This window comes from Dendrobium catenatum, unplaced genomic scaffold (genome assembly GCF_001605985.2).
Source record: "Dendrobium catenatum unplaced genomic scaffold, ASM160598v2 fragScaff_scaffold_658, whole genome shotgun sequence".
Classification (NCBI taxonomy): Eukaryota; Viridiplantae; Streptophyta; class Magnoliopsida; order Asparagales; family Orchidaceae; genus Dendrobium; species Dendrobium catenatum.
The window spans coordinates 56,104-74,537 of NW_021319120.1; the positions used below are offsets into that span (position 1 = coordinate 56,104).

Sequence of the window (18,434 nt, forward strand, 5' to 3'; positions counted from 1 at the left end):
ACTAAATTGAAATTAATTTTATATTACAATTATAATATAAGGGATAATTTTTGAATCAATTTTATATAATTGAGGAGTTAAATTGAGGTAATATGATATTCTGAGATTAAATTTATCATACAGAAATAGTGAAAATATTTTTAGATTTTTCTGTTTGGGCTTAATTTAAATTTAAATTATTAACGACAATTTTAAATAACAACTGAGCGTACTCTCACATACGCCGAGTTACGCCGTTCTATAAATATATCTCTCTGCGGCTTCGGCAGACCAATAGGGATAGATTTCAAACGCAATGGCGGATGCAGCAGAGCTTTTGAGTCCGGGCATCCTAATCGATATCGTGGACGATGAATGGATGAGGGAGACCCTCCCCAAAGATGGTATCTTTTTCCCTCTCAAAACCCTAATTCCGTCCCTCTTTCTCCTCGCCATCCTATTTGGGGATCTAATCAGTGCTAACTGTTTCCCTGGAGCAGATGTTCCTCTCCCGTCTGGAATGGCCCCTCGAATTGACGATGCTGGGGATTCAACAGGTATTTTCCTTCTCAAATGAATTTCTTGATGGATATTTTCATGTTTGAGGCATACTATTTTATTTCTTATGCCATACCAAAATTTGTTATAGATATAGATGTTTTTTTTTTTTAATCTATTCCCTTTAATGACTGGTTATAGGATAATTGTTTACCGTGATTCGAAGAACTATCTTATCTGATATTGAAGGTAGAATGGGAAATTTGATGAAGTTTAAAGGATGTTGAGTTTTAAGGGGCTGTTTGGTAGAATGTAGGATTTCATTTAAGTAGGATTTCGTAAATCCTCCAAATCCCGGATTTACGAAATCCTGAGGGGTTAAATCCTGAAAACTGTTTGGTAACATTTATGATAAATCCAGTTAAATCCTATGTGATTGTTTGGCTATAAAGCAGGATTTATCGAGGGACTCTTACTCTAGCGCCTGGATTTCCTAAATCCCGCAAAATATAGGATTTCCGAAATCCCGGATTTAGCTCGAATCGGCGGAATTTTCCGTCTATCCCGGATTTCACTTGCCGTGAGATTTGGTTTTGCATTTTAGGCCGTTTGGCTGGATTTCGCTCAAATTCGCCTCAAATCCTGCCTAAATCCTGGTACCAAACAGCCCCTAGTATGATCATGAATTCATGATCATACTGTCCTATCATTGGATAGGACTCGGTAACTTGAGCGCATCTATTCAGATAAGTTTGTTTATACCATTTTGATGAAAGAAATATTTTTGGTTTGGGCTACTGCCTTCGTTTGTTGTTTGTAGATGAGCAACATATTTTAAAATTTTATGATCATGAGTGTGAAATTGAAATATTTACTGTTCTAAGATTTTGAAATTGTTTGTAGGGTTTTAAATCTATTTTCATTTCAAAATAAACCCAGCTCAACAAACAAATCTAACGCATTCATCGTTTTTCAAAATGTATTTTCTAACGTCAAGCAACAAAAGCAACAAGTGAGCCCTTACATCATTTCATTTTGATCTTTTCAGGTTAGTTTCAAGCGAGACCAAACCTAAACCAGTTAATTTTTTGAATTTGGGTGGTTTCAACATAATTCAAGTGAAACGTCATGGAACATGAGTTATTGAGTTTCAACTCTCAAGCTCAATTTCTCACATGCTTTGGTCTGACTCGTGTCATCAATTGCTTGTTCATACACCCCTGCATTTACTTGAGAGAGCTCCATGAGTAAAATACCTTTACAACTGTTGCAGATTAGAACATTCGTGGCGGTATGGAAATATAAAGTTTAATGTCCTAGCTTTGTACGAAAAATCTAGTAAACAATCATATAAGAGAGAGGGGTGTAGTGTTTATAAGAGACATCCGAGTTTTTACATGAAAACTCCTGAAAAGGGAAAAATGTCTAGTTTAAATGAATCCATTAGTATTTGCAGTTGATTACAAATGAGGCCCTTCCTTAGGGAGAAGATCTTAGCTCGATGTAGCAAATATATATCATTAAGAGTGCATTACATGGTGGGAGTTGAAGAACCAGTGTTGACATGTTCATTTGGTCGGTAGGACTATAGTCGAGCGACGGAGGTCTGAAAGGCCGTAGTAGGCGGGCAACGGTGGTCGGAAGGACCGTAGTTTGGCGGCTGAGATCGGAAAGACCGTCATCGGGTGAAGGTGGTCAAAAGGACCATCGTCGGCAGACGATGAAGGTCGGAAACACCGTAGTTGGGTGGGGTTGGTGACCGGGTAGAAGTTCGATGACGACTAGTGGCCGGGTAGAACTCTTGCTACGGTCGGTGGCTGGGCGTAAATCCGGCATCAGTTGGTGGAAGTCCAGCAACAACTAGTGGTTGGGCGGAAGTCCGGTGATAGCTGGTGGTCGGACGGAAGTCAGAAGACAGTTGGTGGCCGGGTAGAAATTCAGCGAAAGTTTGACGACGGTCGATGGTCTGGCGGTGGTCGAGGAGTCTGGTGGCAAGAAAACACATATTTCTTTTCCTTTCCTCTCTTCCTTGCTTCCTCTTCCATTAATGAAGAAAATGAGATGTGTATTTATAATTTTTTTGGAGTGACATGACCAATAAATAGGAAGAAGATCAAGGGTATGTTGGGAGTGTTTCGAATGGGCAACTGATATCGACTCCTTTGATTGTGGACTGTTTATTGAATATTTAAGCGCCTTAATGGTGTCAGAATTCGACAATCTTGAGCTCGTTGGATTCATCTCGTCGAGCCGCTCAATTCGACTATAAGCATGTCACTTTTGAAAATCATTTGATTGCCAATTTATGATTTGAACCTCTCAAATGTGCTTTGTATCCTGGATTTGAACCCATTTGGTCTCATATTTAGTCAAATTTGGTGTCGTTAAGTTCGTTTTTTGGAAACGTTCAGTTTGGCTATAAATTTGCTGAAATCGGAGTTCAAATGGTCTTGAATTTAAATTTAAAAGTTTTCATTGCGAATTTGCCTTGAGATTCGTGCTCGATCAAGACAATATTTTTATGATATATCAACAACAAAGAGTAGTCTTTGTCTTAAAACAATGAAAGAAGCTTCATAATATAAAGGATAATATTTACAACAAGGGAAAAATAGTTATAAGCATTGAGGAGATGGAGAATAAGGTTTATAACATGGATCATTTTTTCAATTCTATTTTTTTAAGGAATTTAGATTTTCCTGTCCATTAACCACCATTCTATGAGCCTTGCCCCCAATTGCTACCTCTATTAAATCATTCCAAAGCCTTGTCAATCCTCATACTGCCACTCACTTCACATGTAAGGAGAGAAGGTGAGAAGGGAATGACTCATGAAACCACACCTCCATTTAACAATATCAATCTTCATCCTTATATTAGAACCATGACACTTGGCTTCTCTCCTCTTCATCATCATTAGTTCCCCACCTCTTATCAATTCACGATAGGGCATTCATCATCTACTTGATGTTTACGAAGAAATCATCGCTAATCAAGAAGGATAAGCGGAGATCTACTTCATTAGTTTAAGATTTACTGTTCCAACTTTCATTTCTAGGAATTAGTTTTCCCTGCATAATATAAGAAACAAATTTAAAAGGAAATTATCAAAGATGGATCTAGTTCAGAAGTAGGGCACTTTTCGCAATTTTATTGATCCAATAAGTCACTGGGACGTCAATGATGGAATGCATGGTTGATTGAATAAATGGGTGTTAATACTCAAATGATGAATATAAAATGCCATTTGATGATGAATATTTGACATGGGATTGTATAGAAAGAATATCATGATTTAGAGGAAAAAGCGATGTAGAATTGTATTGATCCACTTTGTTACAACGACATTAATGATGGTAATGAGTAGTTGATTGAACAGATGGGTGGTAGTACTCAAATGCCGAAGATAAAATGTCGCTTGGTAATGAAGATTTGACGAGGGGTGATGTAGAAAGCGCATCATGATTTGGAGGAAAAAATGATGCTCGCTAAGAAGAATGTTAAATGAAATATAGTTGCAATAGCTTTTAGTTTTAATGCAATAGATTTGATGACAACAAGGATGAAACTAAGGAGATGGAAGAAGAGATGAAGGTTTACAAATCTGTAGATAAGGAAAATAGTATAGGGTGATTCTAAATCTGTTTCAAGTCAATTCTCTTTTAAATTTGCTGGCTTTGTACACTTCAAAGAATACATGTATTACACTAAATTTACAAAAAGGCTACTCAACAATTTTTTTAAATATTTCTATGAATATAACAACTCTACCAAATTATTGGAGAAAATTTTGCAAACTACATAGAATAGAAACAATTAAAATACACAAAATAATACATAATTAACCTTCATGCTTAGATCGGACCGTAAATCATCATGAAGAAAGTTTCTCTATCTCACACCGGATTAAATCCGACAATTGAATCAAACAAACAAAATTACCATAGCCTAATTTTGGAAGATGATTTGTGAAACAAAATGAGAGCAAAAGAAAGATGAAATTTAATGGTTGAAAGGGGGTTATATAACCCTAAATACCCTTCCCAACGGTTGTCCTGCAATCCGACCTCTCCAATATCTCCTTGCAGGGTTCCAATGACAAACTGTTAAAAGTTATGAAAAAAAAAAAATTCACACTGCGTAGGTCCGATTTGCTCAAAAAAGGAAAAAAAAAACCCCACGAAAGCTCAATTTGACATTCTTCTAATTTTTTTGGCAAAACAACTGGTTCCTATTTATTTCGGTTCTAACCAATTCATCTTCTAAAATTTCAACCCAAAATGTTTTACTTGTCTTTCGTGTTGCGTTAGCAATTTCCTACTATCCTCTCTGACTATTGACTCTTATTTTATCATATTTAGAATTTTAATCTTTTAAAGTCATAGTATTTGGCTTTCACTTCATTAGTAGAAAGTGTGGATCTAAAATGATCAAACTGGGATTGATATTTAAGCGGCCAAACCCATTTTTAACATAGGACGCATATGATGAAAAGTGAGAGTCAGTTGCTAGGATGTATGCACAGATATATGCACCAATTTATTTTGAATTACCTTATGTGATACTAAATCCAATATTTTGATAAACCTCAGTCCCCCGTTTGATGGGTGGATGGCTACATGAGAGCTTAACATATTGACTACCACTTGCATCAAATCGAGAATAATCTGAAAAACTAAGTTGTTCCATGCACCAATTGTGATAAAGAGCTCAGTAGTTCACCTGAAGGTAATTTTTGTTGGCAATTTTAATGTAATATTATGAACAGGCTCCTTTTGTTTACTACTTCGTACTTTAGTTAGATATGCTGAAGAATACATAGCATGTTACTTATAGTATTTAAGCATGTTATGGATACAAAACCTATATGAGAGGCAAATCAGCCGAACGGAGTGCAAGGGGATGGAATTTTGTTGTATTCTCTTGATTCAATTTTTTTTGGTTAACGCATAAGATTTGAAAATTTCATTGAGAATTATTGATATCCAACAATTGATCCTATCTTTCCTTGCTGTCTTCTTATACAATAGAATCTTTTGTTTAGTAGTTGTACTTCTTACACTGTTACTGTAGGTAATGTATTAGTATATCTCGTTTCTAGATATAATGTTGCTAACGCCATTTGCTCAAGCATGCCTTTTTGTCGTGCTGGAGTTGCTTTAAGCTGTTTGGTATTGTTCTCAAGTCCAAGGTAGCACCAAATAGGCAACCTACGTTTAGTGTTTAATATTCTAATATTCCTACTCAACCCACATAGCTTAACATAAATAGATAAGCTCTCGTAGTCATAGTTATTAATCTTTGAATGTTCCTTCTATCATCTATTACATGTATCATGCAACAACCTCCTTTCATGATAAAATTTTTTCTCTGTAACACTGTCATTGTCAAATTTCAAGTCTTTGATGAGAAAAATGAAGAGTTGTGTTAGATAGTCACTTATTGAATGATCGATGAAATATTTAGGTAGGCATGAGTACTTCAGCATTTATTTATGAGCCCTTATCGATGAAATATTGAACCTTCTTTTCTCATCATCCTATTTTCACCTCTCTCTCTCTCTTTTCTCATCATCCTATTTTCACCTCTCTCTCTCTCTCTCTCTCTCTCTCTCTCTCTCTTTCTCTCCTGAATCTTTCTTTTTACATCATGTCTCAATAGTTTTCTCGATCTACCTCCCTCTCTCTATTTTTAAGTCCACAACAAACCCATGAACTAAATTCAACTCTGCTATTCTTAAGTCCACAGCAAACCCAAGAACTAAACTCAATTATGCTATCAACTTGATTTTGCTGGCAATGGCTGTAAGTTTTCAGCGCAACAGCCATTTTCATGAGCTCACTAAAATGGCAATCATGGAACAAAAAGAAAAATTCAATGTCAAGGTGAAGCATGTTAAACCATCTCCAACCGAACTCCATGTCACCGTATGTCGTCCGCTATTTGTTCCATTCGAACTCCAAATCCCATGTCAAATTCCGGTATGTGAACAGTGTAACGCTAATATTGACGTCGGACTGTTCACCTACTCCAAAAAAAATTGGTTGTGCGATCTGACGAAGAAGTGCGCGAAAAAGGAGAAAAGCGCGCCAAAGATGATTACCTTCGTAAGAAACGCACTAAAAAAAATGGTGTTCGATTGGAGAAGAATGACTGCGTTTTAAAGTTTTAGTGCATTTTAGAGTGAAAAATGAGTTTTTCGGTTGAAGATGCCCTTAGCCATGGTGCATGCAAGATCAACCTAATCAACCTTGCTGCATTCGTCATATACAAGTGACTTAGATAACGCAGTCTTTTTTTTTTATCTTTATTTTTTTCTTTATTATATCCAAGTAAAAAATACTTTTTTTTAATATTTTTGTAAGCATGAATTATATTATTTTTTTCATGTTCTTTATATCCCGCAGGTCAGGAAAACTTGCTAGTGGAAGGGGACGTTTGGCGTGACCTTGGCCTCGACAGGAGTCTGTAGATTTCTTTCAATAATAATAATAATAATAGGCATTAATGCTATTTCATTGAACAAAACGATGACTCATCGGGGATTTCTGTGTGAAGTTTGATTGTATTTGAACTTGAACTTGGGAGAGAGTCGGAGAGATTATTACGTGCGGAGTCCAGACGCAGAGAACTGTTCGCTTTTGTGACTGTGAATAGTAAAAACACAGTTATTATTCACCACTATTAAATAGTTTTCCTCGTTCGGATTCCGCACATAATAATCTCTCTTTGAACGATAGTAGAGCAACTCATTGTTAGTTTTCTACTGACTTGAAAAAAAAAAAAAAAAACATTTGTATCGCTGAATATTTTACTTAGATTATTTTTCAAAGTTTGGTGAATTTACTTTAGACTATATATCTTTGTGGCAAAGGAGGCTGGCATTGGTGTTTGGTGAAGATTTTAGGTGAGAATGATATTTCCTACGACTCTTAATTATTTTATTTATGTTCTTAATGGTCTATTTTCAAAGTTTGGTGAGTTGACTGACTATTTTTGAGGTAAAGAAGAAGAGAGGTGGCATTGGTAGTAGGTGAAGATTTCACAAGATAATGATATTTCTCAAATCTTTTTTTTTTTTTCTTGTAAGCATCAAATTTCATTTCTTGATGGCATCTACTTTGGTGATATTTTGTTATAATAAATAATTAAAAATAACATAAATAATATTAAGGGGTTATTTGAGCCCAATTTTTTAATACTTTATTTTTAAAATTATTTTATTATTATTATTTTTTATTACTTTTTTATAGTTATTATAAGTATTTTTTTAATGGATTATATAATGATTTTTTAAAAAATTTTCATATTTTAGTATACCAGATTGTGTAAAATAATTATGCATCATAGAAATTTTTTGAAAGCAATAAAAAAATATAATAACTTAAAAAGAAAGCAAAAGTTGAAATATAAAATAATTTTAAAAATTAAATATTAAAAAGTTTATATCAAGTAGGGGTTATGTAATTTTTAATTATTTATTTTTACAAAATATAACAAAAATAAGTGCCACCTAAACTAGAAATTTGATGCTTACAAGAAAATATTAGATTTGAGAAATATCATTATCTTATAAAATCTTCACCAGCCACAAATCCCAGCTCCCTTCTTCTTTGCTTAAAAAATTGTTAGTCAAAACTTTCAAAATAGACCATTAAAAACATAAATTAATTAATAGATTTGAGAAATATCATTCTCCTTTAAAGTCTTCACCAAAGTTTGAAAAAATAATCTAAGTAAGATATTCAGTGATATAAATGTTTCAGTATATTTTCAATAGATTCAAAGAGAAAAAAAAAATGATGAAAGGAAAATGAACAAAATGAGATGGCTGATTATTGATATGGACCTTTAAATAAGTATTAGAATATTTTTTATTGGCCGAATGAAGATGTTAAGATTTATACTCTAATAATCCTTATGCAATTGGGGTTGAATTGAATGATAGTCCTTAATTACTCCTACACAATTTTTTTGCATCAAGATTAGTGTCAACTCTTAGTTTGCTTGATGAAATAGATTTAATTACCGCTAATTTATGAATTATGATATAAATTTAATTAATTTGTGTCAGATCATCTTTGGCATCAATCTTTACTCCTTTTGTTACATATTTCATCAAGAATTGCCTCATATATAATGGTTACTACTGCAGACTGAAATATTCGCGGCGGTGAAGAGATATATACTTTTGCGTTCAAATTTTGTACGAAGAATTAAAACACATACAGATAAGAGAGAGCGGTGTGAGAGTTATAAGAGACCCCATGTTTTTTATGTAAAAAATCATGAAAACTAAAAAAAAATGTAGGGCCTAACTCAGTTAAAATGATTCCACTAGTGTTATTTACAAATGAGCTCCTTTCATGGGAAAGGCCTTTGCATTATTTATATTACAAATTTTGTCCAATATTTATATGAACAAAATAGTGAAGAAAAAGAAAAAATTAATTAGCACCCACCATAAATGTTAATTTAATACATATACTAAATAAAAAAAAATCAAAAGGAAAGTGATTTAATATTTGTAATAAATGCCAATTTAAAAATAGATTAAATGAAAAGAAATCCAAAGGAAAGTGAATTAAAACCTGTAATGAATATCAATTTAATACAAAATAAAAAAAAATGGAAATAAATAAATAATTGATTTATTTGATTTCTCCAATAATTTGAGGGTTATTTTAATATTCACTGCAAAGCTCTTCTCAATTTATCTTCAAATGAGTGCCGACTAAAATTTACATAAAAAATATTACTCATATTGCTTTGCCTGAATTCCCTGAAATTATTCTAACTTCTGAGCCTCAAAGGCAACAAAGAAACTAAATGATAAAAACTTGGGAGATTTACATACATACCGCTCTATACTATTATATTTACATATTTAACATCTAAAACTTTAATATTACATATATACCACTCATAGTTTATTTTTATATCAAATATGAGTGGTATAAATGAAATATATGAGTGATAGGATGGAAATATGAGCGTTGGTAGGAAGGAAATATGAGTGTCATATTTGATATTAAAATAGTATATGGTGGTATGAATGTAATATTAAAGTTTTGAGTGTTAAATATGTAAATAGGATGTTACAAAATGGTATGTATGTAAATTTCTCTAAAAAGTTTATTGGAAAAGCCTTGTTCCGTCTAAACACTAGGGAAAATGACTGCTTTGTATATGAACTATATAATTTTATAGTTAATATTAATAAAAGTGCTACACAAAATACAAATTTGATATAACAATAATATCATGTGTGGGAAATCTCTCCAACTTCATCATTATCCTCAACTCTAGGCTTTCTAGGATCAGACTCATCAAACACTACATGAGTAGTTTTCTCCACCACCAAAGTCCTCTTATTAAATACCCTAAAAGACTTCCCAACACTAGAATATCCTAAGAACACTCCTTCATCAGATTTTGGGTCAAATTTTTCTAAGTGAGACTTCCCATTTAGGGTTTAGGGCATTCAAATTGGTATACACCCATGTACAGGTGCAAATGAACGGAGCAGGAGTTTACTTGAGCTTGAGCATATTTGTCAGAGCTCTACTCGAGCTCAAGATAAATTTAGGTTTCGTTTGTGATAGTTTTCGTACTGTTTTATATAATAGTTGTTATTAGCACAAAAATTTATTGAAATTGGAATAAAAAAATGGACAAAAACTATCTCATATGAAGCCTTTATTCAAGTATTTTATGATAAAACAATTTATAAAACAAGGTTTAAATTCAATGAGATATAAAATAAATGAATATTTTCACAAGCATAAACAAGTAGTTTATGTTCATGAATAAAATAATCCAATAAGGAAAAAAAAAAGTAAAATAAAACTATCACATAAGCACATATTAAAGAAATTTATAATCGAGTCTTAAATAAGTATATAATCGTGCTTTGATTGAGCTTCTTAAGTTTCATTTGGGACAACTTTCTGTCCCTTCTTAAAATAATTTTTTAGAAAAAAAAAATAATTTTTGTATTCAAAGCCGCTTCAAAAAATTGTAAGAAAACCGTCCCAAACGAAGTATTAATCAACTTATTCAAATGCTTTAAATGATATTGTTTATAATCATAAACAAATCAAACACTAAACTTTTCAAGCTTGTTCATTTATCAATAAGTATTTTATTGAATAATATTAGGTTGGTTAGATTCCTCTTATTGAGATGTTTTAGTTAATTTCTTTCTTTAATTAATGTTATAAATCTATAACTAAATGTTAAGTGATTTACTTGAGCTCATTTAGTCTTCGTTTGGGACGACTTTCCTGCTGCCAGCGGCGGAGCCGCTGGCGGCGACGGGAGAGGTGTGAGATAGAGTGCCTATTGCCATGAGGTGGAGATTAAATTAAGGTTTTTGAACGATAACAGCTTAGAGATCGAGAACTCAGGCGTCCGATCCCTAGCTGAGAAAATCAGGGGATTAGGGGTTTGGTTTATAGTAAGGTGGAAGAGTGATGTGATGTTGCATTTTCGGGATGGCTGCGCCGGGGGTTGGTTGCGGGCTTCGGTTAAGTATATGATTTACGTACGGGACAGTGTAATTTGGAGAAATGATATTTGACCAACCTGACTGTTTGTCCTTTGGAGACAACGATTACTTTGTCATTATTAAAGAAAATATTCATAAAAATTTTTAATTTTTTTTTTAAATGCTGATGTGACAAAGTAGTCGTTATCTGCAAATGACAAGCATTGTTATTATTATTATTTTTCTTTTCTATATTACGAACAAAATTTATATATTTATTTATTTATAAAATTTGTCTATAATCCAACCCATTCCTTAGCCGTCCAAACCACGCACTATTTGACAGTCAAGTTGGTCAAATCATCATCTCTCCAAGTTATCCTGTCCCGTAGGTACATCATATAGGCCTCTTTTGTTTCTCCTCTTTTAAGCCGTTTCCGTTTTATATCGGCGCCAATTCGCAAATGCGCATGTTTGTTAACACAAATTATGTAAAATTCCTTTTCGGATTTCTCCGTAATAATGCCGATCTCAAAAGTAAACATTTGCTGCTTCTCACGTCCCATACCTGAATTTTCACAAGGAAGAAACCGATTTTACCCTCACGTTCGCACGTCCGCCTCACGTCCCTCTTCAACGACCTGTCCTCCTCCATCTCCATTTCTCTTTCACGATTTTTAGTTCCCTCCATTTCCGCACCTCCCGCTCATCTCCCACGCGCCAAAATCAACGAGTTTTCCAAATTAATCTCGCCAAAACCATCAACGCATCACTTCAAGGTAACTTTTCACTTTCTCCAGACACTCTTCTCCCTCCGGCGGTGGTTTAAGGAATATATATGTTTTTTTTTTTTTTCATTTCTTTGTTTTTCTTTGTTTTTTAATTGGTTTTTCAGCGTTTTGCATTTCTTTGTTTTTCTTATGTTTTTTAACTGGTTCCGTATTCAATGATTTTTTTTTTCATTTCTTAATTTAGTATATATGTTTCTGTTCATTCAATCGGTTAATTTAGTATATATGGGCAAAAGTCGGAAAGAATTTAGAAAGTGATCGACGAATGGGCAAAAGCCCAGCGGCGGTTGGAAAGAAACTTTGGCGATGGTTGACAAACGGACGAAAGTCGGGAGGAACTTTGGAGGCGGACGACGAACAGACCGAAGTCGGGAGGAACTCCGGAGGATTTCGATGAACGGATCAAAGTCGGGAGGAACTCTGGCGGCTATCGAGGAGCAGACGGAAGTTGGGAGAAACTCTGGCATGGCCGACAAACAGACGGAGGTTGGGAGGAACTCTGGCGGTGGTCGACGAACGGATGAAAGTCGGGACGAACTCCGGCGGTGGTTGGCGACAAGATAGCTCCTTAAGCTCTCTCATTCTTCTCTATTTCTTGTCCCCTTTTCTTCTCTTCCCTTTCATGTGAAGAATGGGGGCCTATTTATAGGTTTTTGAGAGTGGCATAACTTGTAAATATGGGGAAGAACAAGGTGAAAATGGGAGTGGTTTGAATGGATAGCCGATATTGATCGATTTGATCATGGATTGTTTATTGATTCAAAGAGAAAAAAATGATGAAAGGAAAATGAACAAAATATGATGGCTGATTATTGATATGGACCTTTAAAGAAATATTAGAATATTTTTGATTGGCCGAATGAAGATGTTAAGATTTAAACTCTAATAATCCTTATGCAATTGTGGTTGAATTGAATGATAGTCCTTACTCCTACACAATTGTTTTGCATCAAGATTAGTGTCAACTCTTAGTTTGCTTGATGAAATAGATTTAATTAATTACCGCCAATTTTAGAATTATGATATAAATTTAATTAATTTGTGTCAGATCACCTTTGACATCAATCTTTACTCCTTGTGTTACATATTTCATCAAAAATTGCCTCATATATAATGGTTACTACTGCAGACTGAAATATTCGCGGGGTGGAGAGATATATTTTTGCATTCAAATTTTGTACGAAGATTTAGCACACATACAGATAAGAGAGAGCGGTGTGAGAGTCATAAGAGACATCATATTTTTTACGTGAAAAATCATGAAAAAGAAAAAAATATAGGGCCTGACTCAGTTAAAATGATTCCACTAGTGTTGCTTACAAATGAGGTCCTTTCATGGGGAAAGGCCTTTGCATTATTTATATTACAAATTTTGTGCAATATTTATATGTACAAAATAGTGAAGAAAAAGAAAAAAATTAATTCGCACCCACCATAAATGTTAATTTAATACATATACTAAATTAAAAAAAAAAATCAAAAGGAAAGTGATTTAATATTTGTAATAAATGCCAATTTAAAAATAGATTAAATGAAAAGAAATCAAAAGGAAAGTGAATTAAAACCTGTAATGAATTCAATTTAATACATTAAAAAAATGGAAATAAATAAATAATTGATTTATTTGATTTCTCCAATAATTTGAGGGTTATTTTAATATTCGCTGATATTTGTCAGAGCTCTACTCGAGCTCAAGATAAATTTAGGTTTCGTTTGTGATAGTTTTCGTACTGTTTTATATAATTGTTGTTATTAGCACAAAGATTTATTGAAATTGGAATAAAAAAAATGGACAAAAACTATCTCAGATGAAGCCTTTATTCGAGTATTTTATGGTAAAACAAGCAATATAATTGAGTAATTTGTGGGTTGATTAGATAGATTGAAAGTTTTGAGTAACAATTTATGAGCACAAAAATAATGGCTTAAAAACAAGGTTTTAATTCAATGAGCAATAAAATAAATGAATATTTTCACAAGCATAAACAAGTAGTTTATGTTCATGAATAAAATAATCCAATAAGAAAAAAATAAAAAAATAAAACTCTCACATAAGCACATATTAAAGAAATTTATAATCGAGTCTTAAATAAGCATATAATCGTGCTTTGATTGAGCTTCTTAAGTTTCATTTGGGACAACTTTCTGCCCCTTCTTAAAATAATTTTTTAGAAAAAAAAAATTAATTTTTGTATTCAAAGCTGCTTCAAAAAATTGTAAGAAAACCGTCCCAAACGAAGTATTAATCTACTTATTCAAATGCTTTAAATGATATTGGTTATAATCATAAATAAATCAAACACTAAACTTTTCAAGCTTGTTCATTTATCAATAAGTATTTTATTGAATAATATTAGGTTGGTTAGATTCCTCTTATTGAGATGTTTTAGTTAATTTCATTCTTTAATTAATGTTATAAATCTATAACTAAATGTTAAGTGCTTTATTTGAGCTCATTTAGTCTTAGTTTGGGACGGTTTTCTTACTGATTTTAAAAGCAGCTTTCTTGTACAAAAATTAAATGAAAGCAGTGAAAAAGCAATGGTCAAAAGTTGTCCCAAACAAAGTCTTAGACTCAAAACATGTTTCATGTCATTGGGCTTGTTACATCAAGATTCAAGATTTTCAATTCTAAGTTTACTAAAACCAAGATTCAAATGATATTAAATTTACTAATAGAAGTTTTTAATTGAAAGATTACGTTAAAATTTATATTTTTATTGAATGATTTTTTTTTCTTGACATATAAGCATAATCTCTAGCTTACTTTCCATTATTATTGCTATGTTTTGGAATAATCACGGCAGTAGAGAAATATGAAATTTAGTGTTTTAGCTTTGTATGATGATTCAGCGGCATACAGATAAAAGAGTAGTCGGACGACGATGGTCCGAAGAACTGTGGTCAGCGGGCGACGGTGCTTGGAAAGATCGTAATGGTGGCCAAAAGCACCATATGTCGGGCACGGTGGTTAGAAGGAACATAGTTGGGTGATAGTTGTGGGAAAGATCATAGTCGGATAATGGTGGTCATAAGGGTTATAGTAGGGCAAAGATGGTCGGAAGGACCGTAGTCAAGTGATGGTGGTCGGAAAGACCATAAACATGTGACAATGATGGAAGGATCATAACTAGCGGGCGACATGGTCGGCAAGCGACAATGGCCTGAAGGAAGTCTGACAACGATCAACGGCCAAATGGAAGTCTGGCAGTGGTTGGCATCTCAACGATCAAATGAAAGTCCAGCAGTGGCAAGCGGCCGGGAGGTGCAAGTAGGAGTGTCAATTCGGGTTAACGGGTTAAGTTCGGGTTCAACTAGAGTTGACCCGGGCACAAACAGGTTGACTGAACCTAACTCAATTTTACAAATGGAGATCCGTTCGGGTTACATGTTAACCCAACCCGACCTGCGAACCCGGAATAGGGTTCAAGTTCTTTGACTTCCGTCGAGGTTTGCTGCTCAAGCGCATTAGCGCTTGCCGTTTTTCCAGCACGAGTCAGCAAGGTCGACTGGTTGGGGAGTGCGAGAGTCTGAGAGTATCGTCCGATCGATATGGGCAAGTGCACGAGTCAACGAGTGTCGTCCTTCGAGCACGAATCTATGAGTGTGGTAGTTAGTGAGTGCAGTCCGACGACAACTCCATTTGGGCGGGAGTTATCGAGTGCCGGCAGTTGACGACAGCAGCAAGTGTCGGAGTTAGCAAGTTCTAGCAATCGGCGACAAGAAGCTAAGAGGCAGCAGGCAGCACCGGGGTTGGAGAAGTTTGAAGTGTTGACAATTGACTGTAAGTAAATCCAGGTCAAACCCGGGTGTCATGTTGACTCGAGCTATAAATGGGTCAAAAATTAGAAACCAAACCCAACCTATTTCTATATCGGGTCGATCCGAGCATGAATTTTTTGGGTCAAGTTTGGGTTAGATTTTTGGGTCGTGTCAAATATTGACATGCTTAGGTGCAACGTGAAAAAACAAGAGAAATCCTTCGTTTTTTCTCTTCCTCCTCCCATTTGTGAAGAATAAGTGGTTTATTTATAGTTTTTTTTAGTGGTATGACTAACAAATAGAGAGAAGATCAAAGAGTATATTGGGAGTGTTTTGAATGGACAATTGATATTGACTCCCTTAATTATAGATTGTTTATCAAGTATTTAAGTATATTCATAATGTCAAAATTTGACGATGTTGGGCTTGTTGGATTTTTCTCGCCGAGCCACATTTGGATATGATTTGGTCATCCAATTAATATTTTGAAGCTTCCAAATAGGCTTCTAGCCCTTGATTTAGACCCATTTGAATTTGAATAAGACCGATTTTGATGTCGTTGGGTTCGTCTCTTCATGACGATCAGAATTTGGATGACTCCAAATTTAATTTTGAAAGTTTTCCATTAAATTTTTTCTAGAGACTCTTGCGTTCAATAATATATCAATTATCATATTAGCTAAATTTTGGCAAATATCTTTTGAAGTGCATCACAAGATCTACACAAAGATTAAAAATTTAAACAGCACCGTAGAAAAATATCCACTTCATAAAAGTTTCTCAAAGCAATTTGCTTCAAAAAACAACAAACAACATTCGGTTTTTGAGCTGCTGCTCTCTTCAGCTCAAATGGTTTGAACAAAGGGTTAAAAAATGAAAATCCTTATTATGACTTTGATTTCTAAAGTAATTAAGTAAATTCTGATATTAACAATTAATCCTGTTATTTGCACATCATCCTCCTTCAAGCACCGCACGTGCACGCATAGCTCCCAAGCACCCGCACGAACCCTGAAATCTCGCCCAACGCCGCCACCGCCGCCGCCACGCGACTGTCCGACTCGCCGCCTTCCACATCCACCACAAATACGTAATCCATCTGAGCCAACTCCCCGCCCCCGGCCCGACTCACCAAACGGACCGGATTCGCTCTATTAGGCCGGTGGTCGACTTTCGTGACCCGGATCCCCCGGCTCTCGAAGACCCACAGCGCCCGGAACAAACCTGACACTCCCTTCTCCAGCGAGAACGCCACCGTCGTCTTCCGCTTCTCACCGCAGTGAAGGGGCCCATCGCCCACTCCCAGCTGGAGGAAGCGGTTATAGTTACCTCCCTCGTCATGGAAGCTCTGTTCCATGATCCGAAGTCCGAACTCCTTAGCCGCGATCCTGCTTCCGATCACGGCCGTATCACGGATCCGGTCCTCCGCCACCGCGCGCGCCGCCTCGGCGGCGTCGTCAACCTCTTCTACTTCAAGATCAAGAGATTGGAGTCGTCGCTCGCAGTGACCTAGAGCCTGCGGGTGGCTGACGATACGGCGTAGGTCGGAGATCTCGACGCCAGGGGCAGCTAGGAGGCAGTGGTTAACGGGTACGACGAGTTCTCCGGTGATCCGGATTGCGGGATGACGTAATAGAAGATCGAGGTTACGGTCGATGGGACCATCTAAGGAGTTTTCGGCAGGTATGATGGCGCGGTCGGCAGAGCCGGATTCAAGGGTGGAGAAGGCGTCCTCCATCCAAAATCCTGAGGGGAAGGCCTCGACGGCGGCGGCGGAGGGGAACGAGGTCGTGGCGGCCTCATGGCAGTAGGAACCACGGACGCCCTGGTAGGCCACGCGGATTGGACGGCGGTGGCCGCCGTTCAATCCGTAGTCCGGCGGATCGGCGCCGGGCTGTGAGAAGAGGCGCTCTAGTTCGGCGACTGCTATGTCAAGGCCGAGACGAGACGCGAGCACCTCTGCTGTATGCATAGTGGAAGAGCTTAAGGGGCAATTAGCCTCTTTGCCCTTTCTATGCTGTTTTAGATTAGCCCTAACGTAAATTGTAAGCGGTTTCCTGCTGCCAGCGGCGGAGCCGCTGGCGGCGACGGGAGAGGTGTGAGATAGAGTACCTATTGCCATGAAGTGGAGATTAAATTAGGGTTTTTTAACTATAACAGCTTAGAGATCGAGAGCACTAGAGATCGAGAACACTAGCGTCCGATCCCTAGCTGAGAAAATCAGGGGATTAGTGGTTTGGTTTATAGCAAGGCGGAAGAGGAGGTAGGTGGGAGAATAGAATCGTGGCTTTTTGGGCGCGGTTTGTTTGGTTGGGCCGCAGGATTAAACTTGTGGTGGTGTAGCGGTTCGTGTGGCTGATTAGACTGATGGTGGGAATTATTTGCTGTAAAGCCAATGCTTTGCTGACACGGGAAAGGCTACAGGTTAGGGGATTTGTGTGACTCATTTGGGTAGCGCTTAATATAGCGGAAAATGGCGTTGGGAAGTTGGTGGAGTGATGTGATGTTGCATTTCCGGGATGGCTGCGCCGGGGGTTGGTTGCGGCTTCGGTTAAGTATATGATGTACCTGCGGGACAGTGTAACTTGGAGAAATGATGATTTGACCAACGTGACTGTCAACGCATATTGCGTGGTTTGAACGGCCAAAGAATGAGTAGGATTATAGACAAATTTTATAAATAAAAATATATATAAATTTTATTCGTAATATAAAAAATGAAAATAATAATAATAATATTAATAATGCTTATATATATTAAAGAAAATATTCATAAAAAATTTTTAAATTTTTTTAAATGATGATGTGATAAAGTAGTCGTTGTCGGCAAATAACAAGCATGCTTATATATATTAAAGAAAATATTCATGAAACTTTTTAAATTTTTTTAAATACTTATATGATAAATTAGTCGT

At 35.8% G+C, this 18,434-nt stretch overlaps 2 protein-coding genes across 3 annotated transcripts; one reads left to right on the top strand and one right to left on the bottom strand.

Annotated features, from left to right (window-relative positions):
- The first annotated feature begins 91 nt into the window (after positions 1-91).
- On the top strand, positions 92-18,265 carry LOC110093329 (anaphase-promoting complex subunit 13). Of its 2 annotated transcripts, XM_028695554.1 has the most exons (4): positions 92-383; positions 480-536; positions 6,885-6,976; positions 18,242-18,265. In XM_028695554.1, the coding sequence occupies exons 1-3, from the start codon at positions 296-298 to the stop codon at positions 6,947-6,949; spliced, it is 210 nt and encodes a 69-aa protein (XP_028551387.1). In that variant the 5' UTR covers positions 92-295; the 3' UTR covers positions 6,950-6,976; positions 18,242-18,265. The 2 variants fall into 2 exon arrangements, with proteins under 2 accessions (XP_028551387.1, XP_020673837.1); XM_020818178.2 differs by lacking the exon at positions 18,242-18,265 and having other exon boundaries at positions 94-383; positions 6,885-7,401.
- On the bottom strand, positions 16,271-17,793 carry LOC110093331 (arogenate dehydratase/prephenate dehydratase 6, chloroplastic). Its single transcript, XM_020818179.2, has one exon. The coding sequence runs from the start codon at positions 17,639-17,641 to the stop codon at positions 16,484-16,486; it is 1,158 nt and encodes a 385-aa protein (XP_020673838.1). The 5' UTR covers positions 17,642-17,793; the 3' UTR covers positions 16,271-16,483.
- Positions 18,266-18,434: the final 169 nt, after the last annotated feature.